Raw genomic sequence first — 22,154 nt, 5'->3', positions numbered from 1 at the left:
TTACGCCGGTTTGGTGAAGCATACTGTACAGCGCCGTGGGGGGAAACCCAATAAAGATTAACCGCATCCTATCATCAGTTACTCTATTCCCCTTTAATGTTCTCGCCTGCGTCACAATGAACATCACTTTTTATTTTTTTTGAGTGAGTAATAATGTAATCCCTGAAGACTCTAAACTACTGCTGAATACTTTTGTCTTTTATCCATCTGCAGCTAATGTCAAAGACATGAGGTCAGCTTCCTGTTTCCATGGTGATTTAAATTATTTAGTGTAAGGGATTTCCCTGTATGACTAACACTTAGACCAGAACATGTTGGACAGCAGATGTTTTTATCACTTAGATAAAAAAGAATTCAATCACTAAACACGACTGTAACATTAGCTAATTACCCAATTAAATGTAATTTTTAACAGCAAACTTTTGTCATTTGTGAAAATTTTAGAAAATGTCTCTTGATGTGTAACTATTCTTTAAATGATGAAAATCTCAGATTCCCTTATTACCATCGTAGGCTAAACCATATTATACCACAGCTAAGCAGAAAATGTGTAAACCTTATGTGTGTTCTGAAAGCTGAAAGCTGGAAAAAAGCCGAGCTGAAAAGCTGATGGTGATGCATCAGTCATACAAATGAAAATCATGTCAATGCTGTACCTAATAAAGACAGACAACTTAAGTATAAAAGGAAATAATTTATTAAAAATAACAATCAAAGGAAGGTTTCACATTGTGCTATGACAGTTGGTGACACATCAGTGGCCACTAATGAGTAGTGCTCATACAACAAAGTGAAGCTCAGAGACAAGGCATGTGTTCAGGACAGGCATTCATGTAGGCAAGTTCTTCGGCACCATAAAGTCTTATATTACAGCAGCGCATGGCATCAACTCAGTGATATGCACCTTTGCAAGGTGCTGCCTCACAGTCAGGCATCCACAGAAATGCACTGATGAATTCAAGTCTGGGGGAAGACATGTTTTCCATTTATATTCCCAGTCACTTCATCTCGTGCCACCTTATCCAGGGAGGGCTCTCCGCTGCTACCTCCGATTACGAGGCCACAGTTGCCGCTTGTCGCCCTTCAGGGGGCTGGCTGCACTTTCTCCTCCGCACCTGACGCCACTCTCCAGGCGTCAGGTGAGTTGCACCTGCGGCAGTAGCCCAGTCACATTGGCAATGTTTTCACATTCGGCTATAAGCCGACATAGGGACAGACAGTAAAAACTGCTACAACACAGTCAACGCAGTTTAAGCAGATGCCGGACCATCCCCGCGATCTGGAGGAATTTGTCCTTCTTTCGCTGCTTCAGAGCCATCAGAGCTCGCGCAGTCTCCTCTGGATCCTGCGTAAAGGAGAAGATGCTCCTAACTCTCTCCTCCGCCTTCATGTCGCCCGTTTTCTGGAAAAGTCTCATCAGCGCGTCCTGGTTGACATTTTCGAAAATATTGGCCACGGCTTTCTTGCGGTGAGCCGTGGCAAATTTGTTGCCGTGAACAGATGGGCTTACGCGGCGGCACTCAGAGGACACGTAGGAAGACATCTTGACTTTTCTTTGTCCTCGCGTTTCACTGCTCTAACTGTGGCCCTTCAACTCGGTGAGGATGAGTTGCTCGGTGAGCCCAGTCTTTGCCGGAGCGGCTTCACGCGCTTTTGTTGCGAAGGGAGCGAGTGCAGGACTGCGAAGCCTGGCGGTATTTATAGAGCTGCTGTGGGTTGTGCTGCAGGACTCACTTCCAACGTTGACATCAGCAGTCGTGAAGCAGACAGAAGCGCCGCCTCTCGGTGCGCACGGCGCAGTATCCGCAGCTCCGCGCCTGCCTATGATGAAAACACTGCAAACCATCCCTTCATCACTCTGATGCCCTGTTTTTGGTAAACAACTTCAATACAGAGATGCTGTAGGGTACAATAGGCTCCACATTAATCATATTAACTAGAGCAAATCCCAACACACTTGTATTTAAATGAAATTGTGAAGGAATAACACAAGACCTTTAAAAATCCATTTTAATGCATAAAACTACTGTCACATTTTAAATAAATCTAAAAAATAAATGGTCATATATTTCATTTCTAAATGCATTCAAATGAAAGCATTTTTAAGATTATTTTAATATTTAGTTGCACTTAAGTTTATTTTATTTAAGTTGTTCAAGATCATCTTTGCAGAGCTTCCTATAGGCTCATTTATAATTTAATAAATTTGTATATATTGTATATAAAAATGCTAATGTTATAAGAATCATTAATAATAAAGTATGCAGAACACTGAAGACAGGATCACTAGATGCAATGCAGGGAAAAAATCTATCACATTCAAGACAACATTAAATAAAATCAATGGAAAACAAATTGAAAATTGACGGATCCAGTTACCACAAACACATACTAGACATACCCTCCTTTTGAAGCCAAAACAGCTCTGTCCAATCAGGATTAAAAATGTCAGAGGGTGTTCTGAAGTATCTCAGACTGGGACATTGCCAATAGATTTGTTGGGTCTTTAAAATTGTTTATGTGTAAACACTGTGTAAAATCTTGAGCCACTCATCATATCTTTATCCTCCTTTATCATGTGCAATCTTCAATAGAAATATATTTTATAAGACAAAAAATAAGTTTATATATTTCTGACCAGCTTGGAAGTCAGTTAGTCTGAGCAGCTTCACTCTTTAATACACTGCACTACAAGCTTCTTTTCATTTCTTTGAGTGATTTTCAGGAATATTTCTCCAGACCTCATCTTTGAATGCTGGTTGCATTTTGTTCTGTTCTCTAAGCTGTAACCACACTGCTTTAATAATGTTGAGGTCTGGGCTCTGGGGATGATTCATCTTCCATCTGTTGCCACTGATTTTCAGTACAGTTCTTGTGTCATTTTGCAGACCTCAGCCTTTTCCCCAAATTAAGAATGGCTTCTTGACATGGAGATACTTTTTGATGTGGCTTTAGCCGACAGTGGATGAATCAGCTGAAGGGTCAGATGCATCCCTCAAGTCCTGTGTCAGGCCATTGCCTGTTTCTTTGTTTTTTTGTTTTTTTTTAAGGCTTTGCTTTCAGGTTCTGCTGTAAATAGATTTATAGGCCTGTCAGTTCTAACACACGGCTAACTTGAGTGAAGAAACATCCAATATCCAAAGAAAAACCTGAAAAGGCTTTCAGAAATCCTAAAGAACTGTTGTTCAAGAACACTTCAAAAGATTATGAATAAATCTTTGGTTGTGTAGCTCAAAAATTACATGGTACTATAGCTGGCAAGTGTCAAAGTAACATCTTGAATGACAGGATGCAGGTCTTCCAGGAGAGCATTTTGATCACCATATGTTAATAATAAAAAGCTTAACAGTGTTACTCACTTTACCTGTCAGTATTGTTTCATTCAAATCACATAAGTGGCATAGACATTAATATTTATTTCTAAAATGTGGAAAGCATATGTCAGTGATCAACAGGCAGTAATCATACAGCAATGACATGCGGTATAGTGCATGGTAATGTTTGAACATAATATCTGCATGATGTAACAGTAGAGATTAAATGTATGTGTCTGTATTAATCAGGTGACAGGCAGTAAGTCCAGTAAGTTTTTCTTACTGAATCCTGTGTTGTAATTAACAAATGGTGTGTAAAATCATCCAGTGTTTGCAACTTTTTTTTTCTTTTTTTTTTTTTTTTTTACAAGCGTCATTTTTAAAGCAACATATACTGTTTACTTTTCCTAAAATTGCTCCGGCAGATTATATCTTCCTTTTTCCAGTCAGAACTGTGCTAAAAATATTTGGCTTATATTTTGCACTTCACAAGGACGGTTTGTTTACAACTGGAGGTGACCTGTGGCTCATGCAGCCTGGCTGACCTCCTCTGATAAGGCTGTAGGCGTTCCCCCACTTTAGATTCTCCTCATAAACAACTGCAAGTCTCAGTCTCATGCTGGTGGAACTCTCCCTCTTTCTTTTAACCTAAAAGTGTCCCCTGTACAAGAGTCATCGCGGCAGGCACCTTATATGGAAAAAAGAAAGGAAGTGCATTCGTTTTTCTGCAGAATGAAGTCCTAGCATGGTATGCCCGGCATGTGGCAATGGCTTTGTTAGCTGAGTCAAACAATAAACTGGGTCTGAGGGAAACAATAGCCAGATCCTTGCTGACAGCTTTGCTTGCCACATCTGTGTGAACAATGCGTCGCCACAGGATACCTGCCTTGTCTTGAGCTGGCATGACATTTTCAACTGGAGACAAAAAATATTGTTCCACTTCCACTCTGAAAAAAATGGTTGAAATGACATATTTATGACTGCAAAGTTGTCCTTGAGGCTCCAAAGGATGGAAACTGGAGCCTTGAGTTGCTGACCGTGCTCTTATACTCCACATGAGCATTCAGACTTGAGAACAAAAAAGATTACATTTCACTGAGGTCTGTCAGCTTTGAGCTTTGACTCCCTCATGTAGCTTGTCCCTTGTTTAACATTTGGCTCTGATTGTATAAACATTTCCCCTAGATGTTCCCTAAAATAGAGTCCAGGTTGTAGATAAGACTTTTCATGTTGAGATCTTCAGAGCGTCCAAAGTTTATGTCTTCTTGATTAAGTAACAGGGTCAGTGTTCACTGTTATCTTGCTGGAGCAATTTGCAGTGTTTTCCTCCTCATGTATTTATGGTTGTACTTTGAGTGATAAATTGTCATAGTTCATTATGTGTTGCATGAACTGCACTTAGAATTATTTGTCAGCTTGGCATGAGATTTTTATTAAGTTACAACAAAGTGTTGCTCTGCATTTGCACAGTGAGATTTTCATCATCAGTTAAAACAATCTGTTATCTCTGAAATTCTCCAAACTGACTTCATATGTTTTGACAGTTTGATAGAAAATGTTGTATAATGCAGCAGGTAGCCAGATGAAAATACATGAGAGGCTGTAATTGTGTTGTCCCACACAGATTACTTGTTATTGAAAGTTATTGTTCACTTTCTCTTAGTGAGACACTGAGGTTATGGCCAGTGTTTATTAGTGTGAGACAGAAAAAATATTTTAGTGTGTTTGTATGAAGCTTTTTTTAGGTATAGTTTATCATTTTTAAAAAGCAAATAACGAATTTTTGTAGGGGTTTTTTGTTGCTTTTTCATAGACGTTTATCCTCTTGAATATAAAACATGACTCAGCTAAACGGAGCATGGATGAGTTAAAAGTGAAACATAAACTACAGCCTCATAAAAACATTGCTTTTGTGAATGTTTTTGGCCACAGCAACCATATAGTGAAACTAAATTATTATCCCAGCCATACTTTAAATATTGCATTTTTACTTCTGTTTAACAGTGTAGACAGCCCTGTGATAATGATGCTGTGCACGATGATAAACCTGAACTTGCATAAAAAATTCTCTATTTAAACTGCCATCTGATGGGGTAGAAAGAAATCTGCAGTCATTTTAATAGTAGCAGTAGGCAGACCGGTGTCTCAGTTGGCCGTGCTCTTTAGCCTTCTGAAAATAGTGTTTTAATAACAGATATGACCTGATTCTGGTACATGGACCTCAAGGCAAAAGGGTTAACCTCTGCTCCACTGCTGGTGTAATACAAATGCCAGCAGGTTGGTCCACCAGGGTTAGACAGACAATGACTATTTTGAAATCAATTATCACTATTAACTACAGACTAACAGCATCATTTGCTGGTGCTCATCAGAGTGGATTGAGGGCATCCACTACACTATGTGATCAAAAATTATGCAATTCCTTACGCAAGTCTGGGTCAGCGCTCTCTGCATTTGTGGTTATTGTTGTTGTAATTTAGGTTTCCAGTTGAAAACACAGCAGCCATTAAAAGTTCCAGATTTGTCAGGTGATGGATGTGCAGCGGCTGAGACAGCATCTTGGAAGGATGTAGCTGAAAAGCAGCTTGCTGTTTCCCTCTGCATGCTAAGCTAAGCTGCTGGCTTCACATTTAAAAGACTGATGTAAGAATGGAGTCAATCGTCTCATGGTACAATGTTTTTATCAAAAGACAAACTATCCCTTTAATCATCTCTTGCAGTCCTTGTTCTTTTACAAGCAGGCATGTACAGATTGTTATTTCAACGTGTTCATTCAATATTAGTTCACATATTCTTGGTAAGTGACGTGCCTGGTAAAGCCTTAGAGCAAACACATACTGTTTTAAAAACAGTATGTGATGTAAGAGGACAACACAACACCATTTGTTCACACTAAATCCTCAGTAATGCAGATGCACTTCACTATTTGGGGTGTTTGCATTTCTCTAATATGGACATGAAGAGTTTGTCACTGTTTCGACTCACTATTTACTGTTTTTATCAGGATTTAGTCTGCAGTTTGTGAAAGACTTTGACCCTGAAGTTCACAATGATTTTGTTTCATTGAAAAAAAGAAGAAAAAAAGAACACGCTATTTTAGGGATTTAATTCATAAGAAGGAATTTTAATGATGTGAAAATATATTTGGTCATGAAAACAAACAGCTGTGTCAGTCTTTAGTGGCGGTAAAAGGATTTAAATTTACTCACAGCATCTGAATGATTTAGTGACTGGGACATGCTCGGGTGGCAATGGAGAGTAATGAACCCCTGTGGGCTTTGTGGTCCAAGTAGCAGAACACTTGCCTTTATTCAAGCCTGTGTTTAAATGTGACAGTGGGATTTTACTGGAATCTGTCGCTGGCAGCAACACTCGATATCTCTGTTTGGTAAGTAGCTGTTTATGTAACACGAGCACAGGAAGGGAAGGACATTTGGGTGGAAGTCTCTTGGGAAAATTGTGTGTGTGTGTGTGTGTGTGTGTGTGTGTGTGTGTGTGTGTGTGTGTGTGTGTGTGTGTGTGTGTGTGTGTGTGTGTGTTGTGTGTGTGTGTGTGTGGGGTGTGTGTGTGTGTTTTACAGGAACAATTAACACATCTGTTTCCATGTGCATCTAATAAATTATTGTATGTATTTAACAGAGTGTTAAAAACACCAGTTAAATCAATTTGTTAAAGTTAGGGATTGGCTTGTGTGAGCTTTAGTGTCTTTTATTGTACAGCAGATAGATAAGAAAGTGTGTCAGGCAGACATCAGGGCTGAACCTGGGCTGGCTATGTAAATATGGTGGCTGCTATGCCAGGTGAACTGAGGACCATGTCCATAGGAGCGTTCAGCTCCAACACAAACCAGTTGTTTTCCTTGTCTTTCCATCTGGTCTGTTTGCTCCTGAAGCAACATTTTAGTGACAGTTTAATAATTGTGCTGCTCTGGTCTGTTGCCTCCACTTTTGGTGAAATCTCTGACAGAAACCAGGCAGTTTCTCATAGCTAACTTTCTCCGACGTCCCTCCACCAAGCCACAGGGTCACTCACCTGAGAAAAACCCCCAAAGGCCCAACAGCCCACCCAGTAACCAACCTCATGCCAGCACTCTTATGTATATGTCAAGCTAATATTACTATCTATTCCTATCACCAGGATAGATGCCACATCATACTTAGCATCCTTGATCCTGTAAACATACCCTTAGACACCAAGATGAAGCAAATGGCTATAAAAGTCTTGAAGTTATTGAGGAAATTTGCATTTTCTCTAATGGTGGCAATCTAAATTAGCTTTTAATGTATTTAACATCTACCAGAATGTTGTCTTATAATTTTATTATTATTATTATTATTATTATTATTATTATTATTATTATTATTATTATTATTATTATTATTATTATTTTGCCAATGGTTCTGGAAGTTATCTGTCGAGTTAGATTCTGTGATGGAAAAATTATCCCTATCTTCCAATACGTAGTAAAGAATCCTTTAAAGAAATTCTTGGATCCAAACAGTTATCCAGACCTCCCCCAAAATGTAATCCATTGTTCCATTTCTGACATTTCCAAAAAATCTTTTCAAAATATGTCCATAACTTTTTGAGTCATGCTGCTAACAGACAGACAGACAAACCAACACCGCTGAAAACATAGAGGCAATAATTAGAATGCATTTAAAATGGAAACCATCCTAATTTTTAAATTATCTAAAAACAAAACTACTAAAAAATCTCAAAAGAATGGTCTCATCTTTTTGAATGTCAGATTTTGCTTCATCTTATGTTATACAAGAGCATTAGAGCCAAAGTACAGCAGGCAGTAAAATGATGTATGCAAATCTGAGTTAATATTTCCTTTTTTCTCTGCTCCCTCACCCCACACCCCACATCAGCTTCCCTCAAAGGACCGGGTGGTGTGTGCAGATTAAATGTGTCATCGTTGAGCTTGCATAGACACCCAGGCAAAGCGAGGCACTATTATACTGAACCGGTTCAATCCGGCTGCCTTGCATTCACGGTTGGCTGACCCGCAGAAACCTAGGGCCAAACCTACTGTTCATCTATCTGCACGATGCTCCCCAGTCAGGATCCTTAACTGTGCCTGCACACACAGCTGGGCCCCGCTGGATCAGGTGGATCGTATTAAGGTCATTGGTCGACATATTGGTGGTTGAGGGATGGGGTTCTGATACAGTCTCTTTACAGTTTAAAGGTTGATGGATAGTAAAATTGCTGAAACCACTCTTGATGCACATGTAGCCTCTATTAGTGTTAGTGTTACTTTATAGGAGCTGTAAGCAAATGCATTTTTTCATTTTATTTATAATTTTGCATGGAGAGCAAAATATCGCAGGTCTAAATTTATTGTTAGTATAACTGTTTAGACTTTGAGTCTGCAGAGCTAGACAGCACAGTAAAGTGCTCTTCACAACAGCATGAGGTAACCGTGGATACACCACTACTAACAGCTTAACGTTTGCTCAGACACTTCACTGTTTCCATAGCGATGCAGTCGAAGACAACAAGAGTATGAGTGGGTGGAATGACAAGAAAGTTTTAGCTGGGTCACCATAATACTGCACTGCCAAACAAGCAGTGAGTCAGTGCGTCTAACCAACTGTAATGTCCCACGCAGTGGCAGTCTCAGAGGAAGCAGGGTGACGCTTGTGATACTCACCTCCGAAACTGGAAAAGGTTGCAGTGTTTAGGGGGTCATTTGTGTACTTTTGTAAACAATTGTTTGTAAACAATAGTAAGTTATCACAACTAACAAGATCAGTGTATACGCTCATACCTCCCTGGTCACTTTCCCCTCATTTATTCGACTATATTTTATTATTATTCTGCAAATAAGCAATTCTAGGAGCAATTCAAGTCCCAAGTGTGCTTTTGGATCTTTCTCTCCACCTCTGCTGTACATAAATGGACGGATGTGAGATGCACTGACCCTGTGTTATTAGGAACAGCAGAAATCCACATGAATTGATGGTCCCTGGTTCAGGGCCAAGTAAAGGAAAGTGCTGGAACCAGATGACAGCGTTTCCATTGTTCACCGTGGTGGGAGTGCAAGGTCATATCAGAGAGACTGGAGGGAGCAACACGCAAGTCTAGAGTGATGAACAAGTCATCTGTGCCCAGAGTATTGATAAATCTCAGAGAATACATCCTCTGATGATAAGTGCCACTTGTGTGAATGTGCTTGTGTTTATGCATTTTGATAATGCTGGAAGTCCATTTATATAACACATTTAAAGTACAATTCAAAGTGCTTTACAAGAAACATTAAAAGCATTACGTTACAATGTGATGAATTAAAGGTTGTTTTGAGAAAAGGCAACAGCAAATAGAGAAGTTTTTATTCTTAATTTAAAACAGTTGAGTTTTCAGTAGACCTGCAGTTTTCTGAAATGCAACGTTAGAAAGTGCTGCATTCAGGTGAAGCAGGTGTTCTTACACACACACAGACAGACACACACATACAAAATATGCATGGAGCACAAAGTTTGACAGGCACTGAAAAACATTGCAAAGGCTGACAAAAATAACTGTAGCTTGAATGTGTGTGACAACGGACCAGTGTGGTTTGTCCTGTGAATGTAGTCTATTTTAACATATATATGAACGCGAGAGGGTTTTCAGCCATTCTTAGAGACAGAAACAGAGAACAGAAGAAAAGACAGTGGTATGCTAAATGACACAAGCACTGGACTGAAAATTAGTGGCAACAAGTCTGATGGAGGGTTGAATCCTCCCCGAGTCCAGACGTCAACATTACTGAAACAGAAGAGGACAAAAGGTAGCCAACATCCAAAGAAGAGCTCTGGAAAGTATTTTAACCCATAAGAGCCCGGTGTGACATATATGTCGCATACAGTTTCCAAGACATTTTGCTTAAATTTATGGTATAAACTTTGCTCAAAATCCTGTTAAACACAATGTGATACTTGTCTTTTGTCCCCTAATAGATACCCAGAAGCAGAAAACCACATTATAATATATCACATGGTAATAAATGGTGGATACCCCCCCCCCCCCCCCCCCCCCCCCCCCCCCCCAAATAAAGACCCCATATTTTTCATGGGTCAGGCCTTAATGGGTTAAGAAGCCTGGAAATACTTAAGACTAATCTTACTTTTCTTTTCTTTAATTAGTCTTACTGAAGACTAATTAAAGAAAAAAACAGAAAGCTTGTCAAAGATATTTCAGTAAGCGTTGAAGCCGCTCAGACCAAATATTGATTTTCAAGCTCAATTAAATAGTAAAAACTCAGTTCTCTTGTACATATTTTCATGTTATACATTGCTGCACCCATTTCTTGTTTTCAAATCAATATTTAAATAAATCAGGATGTGACTCTGGACTTTTCCCAGCAATAGAAATTCAATGTTTTAAAAAAAAAAAGGCAACCAGAGTAATCTGAACTCTAAATTATTTGCTATTTGAGTCATTTAAAAGTGGTGTAAATGTTAGAGAAGTGTGTCATTAAGTAATTCTTCCAGTTATTTAAAAACAGAAGAGCTTCTTGGCACTCAATGACACATATTTGTATCCAGAAGCAGACACATGGGAACAATGAAAATGACTCATCCCGTTTTTAAGGGGTTTAGACACAATGGATCGACACTTTCAGTCACAAATATCGACGGTTGCTGAAGGGAAAGCGCCACTTAAAAAACAAAGTACCACTTATTTGCTTTCATTATACATTTATTAAACAGGACTGATACTGACTGTAAACCCCATGACATTCTTCCTGTAACTGTCTAGACTGCAAAACAACAAGTCAATAGCTATGGTGTCTAAATATTTTCAAAGAAATGAAAAAAAAAGTGCACAACAGCAAAAAAGATTGTGACCAAAGCTTGATGGACTAAGAGGAAATCAATCAGCTGGTCTTATAGGAAATTCTTTGAGCTCAGAGAGGTTTAAAAGTGCTTAGTGTGGAGGGTTGGATGTGGAACTAAGAGCAACGGCTAGTTTCAACTTCAGGCTGGTTTAAACCGGTCTGTGGTTAGGCAAATCAGTCTTGTAGTAGACTTAGGTCACCACTGTGGGGTCTCCTGTGAAAGCTGGCATGAGAGCAAGGAATCAACAGGGAAAACACTAATCTCCTTTCTGAGCTCTGACCTCTAGACCTCACGAGACGCATCTTGAAATATATTTAACAAAAACAACGACAAAGAGGAGCGAGACTGCAGAGTTTAAGTCCATGTTTTTGCTGCAGAAAGAACAGCAGGGCTGGGATCATCCTGCCATGCTCTAGTTTTGGCATTAGCATGTGGTGTAAATAAATAACCAGCCATGTGTGGAACTAATGCAGCCTCATCTTCAAGCTGTCTACAAACTCTCTCCAGCCAGAAGAAATAAATGACGAAAGCCTCACTAACACTTGTTTTGACTGTAATTCCACAGCTGTGGTAGAAAAGGGAAAGACTAGCTGCAGAAACAGAATAGATAGCAGTGGAAGAACAAAGAAAAACCAAAAGATGGCTCTTTCTACATGTATGTTTGTGTGGTGTTATATAAATGCTTGCACCAGATCATCACCAGGACGGTCTTGTGATTTGCTTAGAAGCCCTCTGTATTTTGGTGACTGTATTGCAGTGTACACTGAAAGAACAAATGCTTTTCCCTGTCAGGCCCGAGGTTTAATAGAGTACTTACCCCTCATTAAAAACCCAGTACATTTGTCAATCCTCCAAACATAACACTCTCATAGCCTAATATCAACTTAATTATAGAGTTATTTAATTAATGGCCAGATGATGATCAGATGGAGGGTATTTAGGTAAAGATAATCTCCATGTGAACCAACTTTACTGACTTAACATTTCATGAGAGACTCTTATATTTTAGAGTATTTTAGAAGCAGAAGTGGAGCCAGCATGCGCTGCAGTTTATGTACTTCACCGTTGATTTTAATTTCATGCTCTAGTTGTTGCCAGATCATGTCTGATTAATTGATTTAAGTGTAGTCGCTGCAGTAGTCAACATACAACATAAGCCTTTTAAGAGACTAAATGAGCTTAGAACCACTGCACTGAAACACATAATATTAAAAAAGAATAATCATAATCATAATCCTGGTTATTATTATTATTATTAGTATTATTATTATTATTGTTGTTGTTGTTGTTATAAGATTAATCATCCTATTATTTCCTAAAAGAACCAGTCTGTAAATTGTGAACTTTTACATTTGTGGGGCTTGTTGTATGTTGTTATATGTTTATTTTATATTTGTTAAGTAAAGAATGTGTAATAATCTTTGATGTGTTTTTTTTCTTTTTTCTTTCTAATTTTCCTTAAAAGATTTTATTAACATTATTTGACCGTATGTAGGTTAGAGTTATATTGTAGTTTTCCCTGTTTACTAGTCAAAAACACTGCTTTAAATGCTCCACACACATTAGTGTCATCTATTCCTAAAAAATATAGAGATTTGTCATCTAGAGTTTCTGAATCGGTTCAGCAACAAAAACTGAGTCATTTCTTAGCTTGGATCTGATTTATAAGTTGTGTGCACAAATTTGATAAGTATTTCCTTTAAATCGCTCTTAATGCTGACCAAATAAAGGTCTGAGGCAGTCTCTGAGAGAGGCCGACCTTCAGATTACATCTGGATAGCTGTAGTATTTATTATAGACTCCCTGTGAAATGTGGGATTGAACGAGAACCTACCCAACACTCACTGGTGAGATATGGATCTTGGCCAGAGGGGAAATGGAAAATTCTGCAACCGTGTTTATTGGTGATCATTAGGATTAGACCAGCAGAGTGGAAGAGAATACAGTGTCTCTAGATGGGTCCTATCAGCCATGCATTTATCTAGTGTGTGTGGAATCAATAAGGCTCATTATTCCACAGAGACTGCATTAAACAACTGTCCTCTGGCTAACAGTGAAGCCATACAGCATCGCCAGCACAAACCAGTGCCAACAGCTGGAAGTTGAGCAGACAGAGAAACTCTGCACAGAAATCATGTAAAATGGTCATGCAGTAATGTTTAAGGCTCTGTGAATCATAAACACATCTTGTTTGGAGAGCAAATAAACTGTCTGTAATTACAAGTAAGAAGATGGTGTAATTTCACACATGCTCTCCAGCAGAATTAATGTAAGCTGTCAGTATCAGACTTGTTATTAATATGATGTGTTGAAGCCTACAGCAGGTAGTTCAGCCTCACTGTAGCTGGGTGCTAATGAAATGAAGAGGCTGCCATCTGCTGGTGATACTGGAGATTGCAAAGACTGATGTTATTTTAAAACTCCATTACTTTTACAATTATTAGGTTTATTAGGTTCTCTGCCAGTGGCCTCCACCTCATGGATTTGTGTTCCATTAAATGTTTTCTTATCCGAGTGAGCATGATGATTTCATAGGAGTAACCTGTACAATGCCAAAATTTGTCACAGCTAGGAAGGAGAAAACTAACTCTCTGTCCATCCACGTTTGCCTTTTCATTCATTTTTGATGCTCCTTTTTCTGTGTTCTGTGTTTTATTGGTGGATTGGAGTCCGGAGACAGAAAACAGGTTGGAAGTCCACCACAGAGGTAACACGGAAAGATGAAAAGACAGACAGCTGAACCACTAACTTCAAAAGACACACGTCTTCAGACCTGGAGAGACGATATGTGCAGACTCAAAGCAGAAATCCCCCAGCCATCAGGTTATATTTGCTCATGATTTTTGCTGTAACATACAAATTAGTTTAAAAATATGTTGTGCACTTACCTATTAGAGTTAATAGATAAGTGTGTCCAAACATTTGACTGGTACTGTACATTAGGACATAATGTGTGTGGCACTACTAACCGTGTTGGCCCGGCTCATAAGAAGTGTAATGTGTGGGATTAGGTGCAAATATGCAAACTTTTGACATTTAAAACCAAATCATCTGCATGTACCAGAAATTAAAGCTTGTTGTTTTATTGAGACATTTAATTAACTCAGTGGTTCTATGTACTTTTTTTGCTCTGCCTAATCACACACACACACACACACACACAATACTTCTTAGTTTATAATCGCTGTGTTTTTTAATCCATCATTCATACTGGTGGTCTGATAGGAGGTAATGTGGGGTTCAGTGTTTTGTCCAAGGACACTTAGACGTATGATCTGTGATTAATCCACCAACCATCGTTCTTCCTGACATACAGCAGACCAAGTTTGAGTCTTTTCTTGTTTTGAGACATTTAACTGTTTCATGACATGGATGTGCTAGAGTCTCACTGGAGTCTTTATTAAAGGTCCCATATTATGCAAAATTCACTTTTTAATGGTTTTGGAACAGTCATACTGGTCCCCCCGCATGTGTAGGAGACCCGTAAGTGTGAAACTCTTTCAGGCGCTCTCTCTCCCCCCTGCTCCACCTCTAGGGAAGTAAGCGCTGAAATGAGCTTGTTTGAAAGCGTGTACGTTATGACGTCATAAGGGACAATAACCACTCCCCACAGAGCGATGGACCCGCCAACCGGCTCTCAAAGCCCGCCCTCTAAAAATCACCTAGCGCCCAGTGTTTTTCCCTCTTCGGCAACCCTCGTTAGCGGACATGGCTAAGCGACAGAAGCACTGTTCTGTTTGTGGCTGCATAAATGAACACGAAAACGTTTTTTTTTACTTCCATCCACTGAACCCACGAGGACTGAGTGGATTAATTTTATTTTTGGAGGAAATGTACCCGGAAAACTTCCAAAGGTTTTGCATGTCTGTGGCCAGCATTTCAAAGAGGACTGTTTCCACAACATGGGGGCATGGAAAGCAGGCTTCGCCAACCGTTTGAAGCTGAAGCCAGGTTCAATACCAACTGTCCGTGACACAGCTGGAGAGGTAAGAGCTGGCAGTTATTTTATCGTTTTGGCCTTATTAGTCTGATAGCTTGAAAATATATTAGCACTGTTGTAAATGTAGCCAAGTCACTGTTTCTACTGTTTGTATCCGGTGCCATTGTGCATCAGATTGATGAGCGTAGCTAGCTGTGTTCTCCGTGCGTCGCGGTTTGGGTCGGGATATTACTATTGATTTCAGTTACCATGTAAACAGGGGTAACTGTCTGCGTTTGTTTATCCTTCACTACGCTGTAATCAGCGTCTAGTAACCGCTAAGGCCTAACCTGTCAATCACCTCATGACGGGCGATGCGATGGGCGGAGCCAACAGCTGAGCTGCTCCACCAGGGTTCCGCCCACCATAAACGGCACATTTCTGAAGCTGCTAAAAAGAGGGAGGTGAAGAGAAGCCGCTGCACTCAAACTGAGGGTCGATTTGTCCATACCATGGCGGAAATATTTCATTTAGATATTAATGAATGGTCTCAGATTGGGAATAAAGTGTATAATATGGGACCTTTAACCAACATACTGTATTTGCTCAGCATCACCATTCATTCATCAGCTTATTGTTTCAGAACCTTCGAACCTTCATCAGGTCTTTTCCTGGTTTAAATTAAACAGAACAGGTGGTTTTCTGTCAGATATCTCCTTTATAATTTAATTTACGTAAAGTGAAATAAACTGTGATCACAGCGGAGCATCTGTAGTTGTGCAGACTCAACATCAGTTAGTCGTGATGAAGAAGGTGCTGAGCTGAAAGGCAAAACCTCAATTTACCGTTCAATCCAAGCTCTTACCTTCACCCAAGCTCACCAGCTGTGGGTAGTAACTGAAAGAACAAGATTCTGGATGCAAGCAGCCAAGATGAATTTCCTCCACAGGGTGGGTGGAGTCTCCCTTACAGATAGGGGGAGAAGCTTGGACATCCAGGAGGAGCTTAGAGTAGGACCACTGTCCTTTTTATTGATTCATTTATTTTTCATATTATCTTGGTTTTTGTTTCTCTTTGTGAAACACTCTGTGATTTTTATCTTGATAGGTGTTATATAAATAAAATTTTACTTGCTTACTTATCCTAAGGGCTTGGAATTGCCTACTGTTAGCATATGTATCATGGCTGCTTCGTGGTCCTAGCATTCATTTGGTCACTCAAGTGAACCCAGAGAAAAGCTTTGCTCTGTCACTGTATAGATTAGAGGATCTGTATGAGTGATCACATGAAAGCCCTTTGAGGGATCAACCAGATTAAAAAAACTCTATATAAATATAATTAATCTACCATTTAACAAATCAACATTTTTTACATAATTATTGACAAACTCTTGGACGTTGTGTGACTGAATAAATGTGATTTTCAGAACATGGACTCAGCTGATGTGAACTACACAGCTCTACGTTTCCAGGCCAAAGCCAGAGGAGGCAGCAGGCCTGCATCAGAGACACATCTGCAGGCACATGTTGTGTATGCTGCCACCAGATAGACTCAGGAAGCAGCTGGAGCTGCAGCTCAGAGTGGACTTCAGGCTTCCTCACATTCATCTGCCAACACGTTTCTGTTTGCATGTCAAAGAGTTGCTGGTAGAAATAAACGTTTCTTCATCCATCTGTCCACCTGGTTTCCGAAAACAGAAAGATCATGTTAGAGGTGTGATGGTAATTAACACTGCACGCATGATCCTCATGGTCTTAGGCCTTTAACACACATAAGGATTTTTTTAATCTGATGAGATTTTTCATCCCACACATGAAAATAAAAATCGGGCATTTAACAGTTTGATTGTACTGTGTGTGGTGGCTCCGATAATATCAGCACAGAACAACACACACATAACGTTACTGTCCCGCTACTAATCTAAAATCTAGAAAAAAGAAATTTGGCAACAACCAGAAAACACAACACCTATCATGGAAGAGGATATACAAGAGGAGGAAATAATGGTGGTCCTGGGACTATTGGGGCTTGGATGGGCAGTGCCTGGCAGGGTCGACGGCTGTCGATCTTGGCCCGCCGGGGCCTGTGCCCCATGACCGCGGGGGGCTCTGGCTGGGGCTCTCCTCTACCACCCTTGGGGTGGGTCTGGGGTCATCTTCATGGTGAAGTGGCTTGGGTTTGTGCTACGGGATTGCTGCTGATCGCCCGGGTCTCCGGGCCGCCCTAGTCTGCCTCTAGCCTCCATGGAGACATGGTCATATTTGCAGGATCACATTAATCTCTGATCACTCCTCATTCCTCATCCTGTTCATGCTGACACAGTCACTGAGTGGTCCAGTGGATTTATACACTAGCTAGCTTTATTTAGGGTATTTTTCATTTATTTTTTTTTTAATGTGTGCGTTTCTGGTACTTTCGTTGTTGTTGTGATACATCTTGTTACTGTTATTTTTTTTCCAAACTGCTGATGACTGTCAGCCTAATTTGCCCGTAAAAGCTGTACGAAATTCTCGGTTGTGTTTCTGTACAGATGTAACAGTTGGCGGTCTGGTGTTGGGTTGGATTTAAGGTCATTTCCTCTGTCTACTCTGTCTTTGTCTCCTCTTCCGTTTTTCCACTTTCTTTTAAACTTCTCTTCATTACTGTCCTTTTTTTCTGTCCCCTCCAGTCAGGTCCAACACGATTACATAAATTCTGTAATACCAAATAAATAAGATAAAACAATATATTTAAACAAAGAAATAAAAAGTCAGATTATCAAGAGGAACCTTATACCCACAAAGCTCCTCTTGGTGAAACAAATTTGTTCGGCACAACACAGCTGCCAGACCATCATTCTGCTGCTACCTGCTGAAAAGGACAAGTAAAAAAAATAAATAAATAAATAGATAAATAAAAAGTGGTGTGATGGAGGAGGAGTCAGAGCTGATGCTTGTCAGACTTTCTCATGAAGAGAGTCCAGAGGTCTGCTGTGGGAGGAGCGACACACACACCCTGGGGCACAGAAAAGGGGGGGTAAAGGGGAAAGATTCTAGGGGCCAATGACTGACAGGGGACCCAGAAGGGCCCTCAATGCAATTTTAATACTAACAAAATTATCTAATACTCAAGCTGAGACTGGAGAGAGAACAGAGGGGTGGACAGTGTGTCACCTAGTTCTTTCAGAGGCAAGATGGGTCAGTTAGTTCATCTGATGGAAAGTTGTGGAACATCAGCTTGTTGTCTCTTCTAAGCTTTGTTAATATAATCTAGCTCACTTTGCTCCCATGTTAGCTCATATTTCTGAAGAAAACTCTGGATTTTATTAATTTCACAGTTTTAGTCAAATAATCAAGGCAGGCAAACGATTAGCAAGCTGCTAAAAACATCATGCATGTTCTGAACAGACACGAAAGCAACCAAAGCAGATGCATGGTAGACCCACACACACACACACACACACACACACACACACACACACACACACACACCCAATTCTAGTGCAGCAGACTGGGTGACTGCTTTCAATCCAGTCAGAGAAATATTTAAATTTTCTAGATATTAGAAGATTAACTAGCAACAACCATATAGCACCATATGTTTCCCCCACTAATCTAATGGTTCACCTATGAGTCTACAGACCTGGAGATAAATTAGACTTCAAGGGAGACAATGACATGGAGTACTGGTAGTCAAATCAATTTCTCTTGACATTGTTGGCGAAATCACTGAAAGCACCTTTAAGTAGTTGGAGGCCACCAGAAATAATGATTGTGATTCTATTACACATGACATTACATCATTGGAGATACTATATAATAGAACAGCTGGATAGAGTAGAAAGCTGGACTTCAGGACTTGATAAGTGATCTTGCCAGGGAGAAAGCTCCACGTTGGGCTCTTGGTGGAAAAGGCTGAGAAGGGACAGTGATTGTGAATGGGATTGCAAGAGCTTGACTCAACAATAGCATACCTTTACCACTCCTAGATATCATGTTACACAAAGTTCTACATTTTAAAATGTGATTATTTAATTTTAAAGACGGCTCCCATCCATTGTTTGGCTGTAAATCTCTACAGTGGTTTGCTTGTGACCATATTACATTCAGTTTATATATTACAATAAACCATGTGAGTTTTTGTGTCTGAGCCTAACTAATTTATTTTACCATTTGCTTCTGATTTTATCTATTTATTTGTTTTTATTTATTAATTATTTGTTGCCTCTTGTTCAGTGATAATGTTCAATGATAATCATCTAGCTGATGCCCCAGCTCATCGCCCTATTTAACCCTTCATCTGGAACTCCCTAAAATACATGAAAAACTAATTTTTCAACCAATGAAAATACTGTGATTGTTATAATGTGGATATTACAAGACTTTATTTTTTCTAAAATAACAGAAGTTATAATGTAGTAGATGGTTAGTACTAACAGCTTTTGCTAATTTCAATCAGATCTCAAGGGAGTAGCTGGAATGTAGCCTGATGTTTGATGATTGGTGTGGAGAATTCAGTGTGGTGATTTAATGGACCAACATGCAGAGGCTAGTCCATGTATGTCCAAAGAAGTGTGCAAATATGGTTCTTCATCCAGTAAAGGAATAAATGGAGTGAAAACTCTGCCCAACTAGCTAGCTGCTTAGTCACCTGATGTCTGTTGTGTTTTTTGTCATAAGCATCAGTGTGGTTTGAGCTATGTTTCCATTTATGGTTAGTATAAAAAGTCTTTTCAATATTCGACTGAATGTTTTAGCCTTTTCACCTTATTTCCCTCTATGTGATGTGTGGATGAGAACTACAGAAACGTAGCTTGTTTACCAAAACATGGCTGCAGGCACATGTTGCTAGGTGACATGACGCCCCTCCTTCTGTAATTTTCCACTGGTAGAGAAAGATCAGATCAAACAACAAAGAAAAACGCTACAGAGAGTAGCCCTTACTTCTGCAATAAAACCACATGCAACAGAAGCTGTTTCCGCCAAACACATCTATATTCACACTTTCGTTCTGTATTGGCTAAAGATACTCATCCATTCATTTTCTGGTACAGTCACATAATCAGTCCTAACAGTGGTTTATGTCCACTGTTTGGTTTATATGATTTTATTTTCGGTTACTCAGTGAGCAAATGTTGTATTCTTTACAAATGTTTGAGGACTATATCGTACTGATCTGTTTCTGGTTTCAGAATGAACATAGATAAACATTCCTTCATGAGGTGATAAATATTAGGTCATGTCTACAAGAAACACACATAAGTTTCCTTGAATCGGTATTTAACTGATATTTAAATTAATTATAATTTTTCCCTCTTAATTATTAGAAAAATTCTGGTCAGCTTATTTAGGTAAATACCAACATGACATAACAAACCAAAATGTTTTGTTGACTTTAGATACAAAGCTATATTTTACACAGTTATTAGAGAATCAGCCCATTGAGCATGCTCAAAATGATGTTTTCTTGTACTTTGATGTGGGCTTAATGTAGATTTTATTACTACAGGCCCTTTATGATCATGTACATGTTTGTGGGAAAAATTGGGAAATGAAAAGATTTTTTTATATATAAAATCTGACATACTGTAGTCAAGACTTTCCTTAGCACCCCAGCTGATACTGGGGTGTCTGTCCACAGGACCACTTTAAGGACTCTTAAAGATTAAACCTGCAAAAGATCCTGCTGGGAACTAACATTTTCCATTACAGTAAACCAGCAGAACCAATTACTGGATGGAGTTGGAGCAGAGTTAAATGAGACCAGGTCTTGAGGGAGGCAGGGGACGTTGAGTCCATAGGGGCCATATTCAGTGCCTCCAAAAGGTCCTCACAAACACAAATGACCTCACAATGTTGGTTAAATGTCAGAGATCAGGTCTGCATATGGACATAAAGACAAGTTAACACACACACACAGCTGTTTGTGCTCACCTGTGTGTATATTTTCTAGACCAAACAACATAGTGCTTAATACTGGCCTCCTTGAAAGGCTTCATGGTCATGTTTGGGTTGATTTTAATGTTGCTCTTAAAATACAATATATATATATGAAAGTGAGCATTCTGCGTTTTCTCTGTCCTTAGTAGCAGCGGCTGTAGTGTTCTCCTTTTTCATTGGCATGCCTCTTCATATCCCTCATACGCTTGTATGAGAACCTCTTGTTCCAGTGGAGTGAAAATACTAGCAGACATTTTGCCAGAGGTTGCCATGGTATCAGACCCAGATATCAGACCTCCACTGATGATAACTTTTTATTATGGTTCTTAACTCTGCCTAAAGATACTCAGAGTTGATTAAAAGCAGCTGTTCTGGAACCAAACAGTCAGACTTGCTCTACTCAGTAAGTTAACCAAAAGTTTCTTTTCAGACTCAGTGTTAGTTTAACCTGCTTTCTTAACCAGACCCAGGCTAGGACTCCCTGGGAACAGGGGCTGTGACACCTGCACCTATTTGTTCTAGAAGATACCTGAGGTCCAGGAACGACTTGGTCAGAGAAGAATTCTGAGAATAACACCACCACAGATTAAGGCTGATTAATAAATTCCTGAAGACAGATAGTCTAAAGCTGTGTCAGACAAATGAAATGTGAACAATTACATCACTCTAAGTTAGGAGCAAGAAGGGAGGAGAAGGGGTGCTGGTATGGACTGCTGTAAGGATGAGAGACTCCTCAGGTTCCTAACCTACTTCACATTTTGGAAAGATAGTTTCTTTGACCAGTGAAATAGAAATTTAACAAAAACATTCCCATTTGCATGTATCCAAAATCTCCACTGCCTGGCTATGTCCAGTAAAAGCTTCCGTATTAATCTTTGCCACTTCAGTTACATATCATGGACAAGTTGTAGCCCTTTAACAAACATAAGGGTCTTTTAGCATGACATCCTTTTCTTCTCCTGTCATATCATCAAAATTGCACAAGTGTTGTGTGATGTAAGGCCTGATATGTCACACTCCTATATGTTATTGTGCATTGTTGTCAATTCAAAACACTTCACTAAGACACACCCTGGAACCAGATGATAATATGGACACAAGAGATTATCAGTCCCACATACACCAATTTTATACCATGTCTTAATCCATGAATGGAAACAGTTAAAAACAA

General features: G+C 39.5%; 1 protein-coding gene across 1 annotated transcript; it reads right to left on the bottom strand.

The window, feature by feature from the left end:
- Positions 1-679: 679 nt before the first annotated feature.
- tcima (transcriptional and immune response regulator a) lies at positions 680-1,692 on the bottom strand. The gene has a single exon (XM_042000530.1). It carries the CDS (start codon positions 1,541-1,543, stop codon positions 1,241-1,243), a length of 303 nt encoding a protein of 100 aa, XP_041856464.1. The 5' UTR covers positions 1,544-1,692; the 3' UTR covers positions 680-1,240.
- Between the last annotated feature and the right edge of the window lie 20,462 nt (positions 1,693-22,154).

Source organism: Melanotaenia boesemani, chromosome 11 (assembly GCF_017639745.1).
Source record: "Melanotaenia boesemani isolate fMelBoe1 chromosome 11, fMelBoe1.pri, whole genome shotgun sequence".
NCBI lineage: Eukaryota > Metazoa > Chordata > Actinopteri > Atheriniformes > Melanotaeniidae > Melanotaenia > Melanotaenia boesemani.
This window is presented reverse-complemented; position numbering and strand designations above follow the sequence as displayed.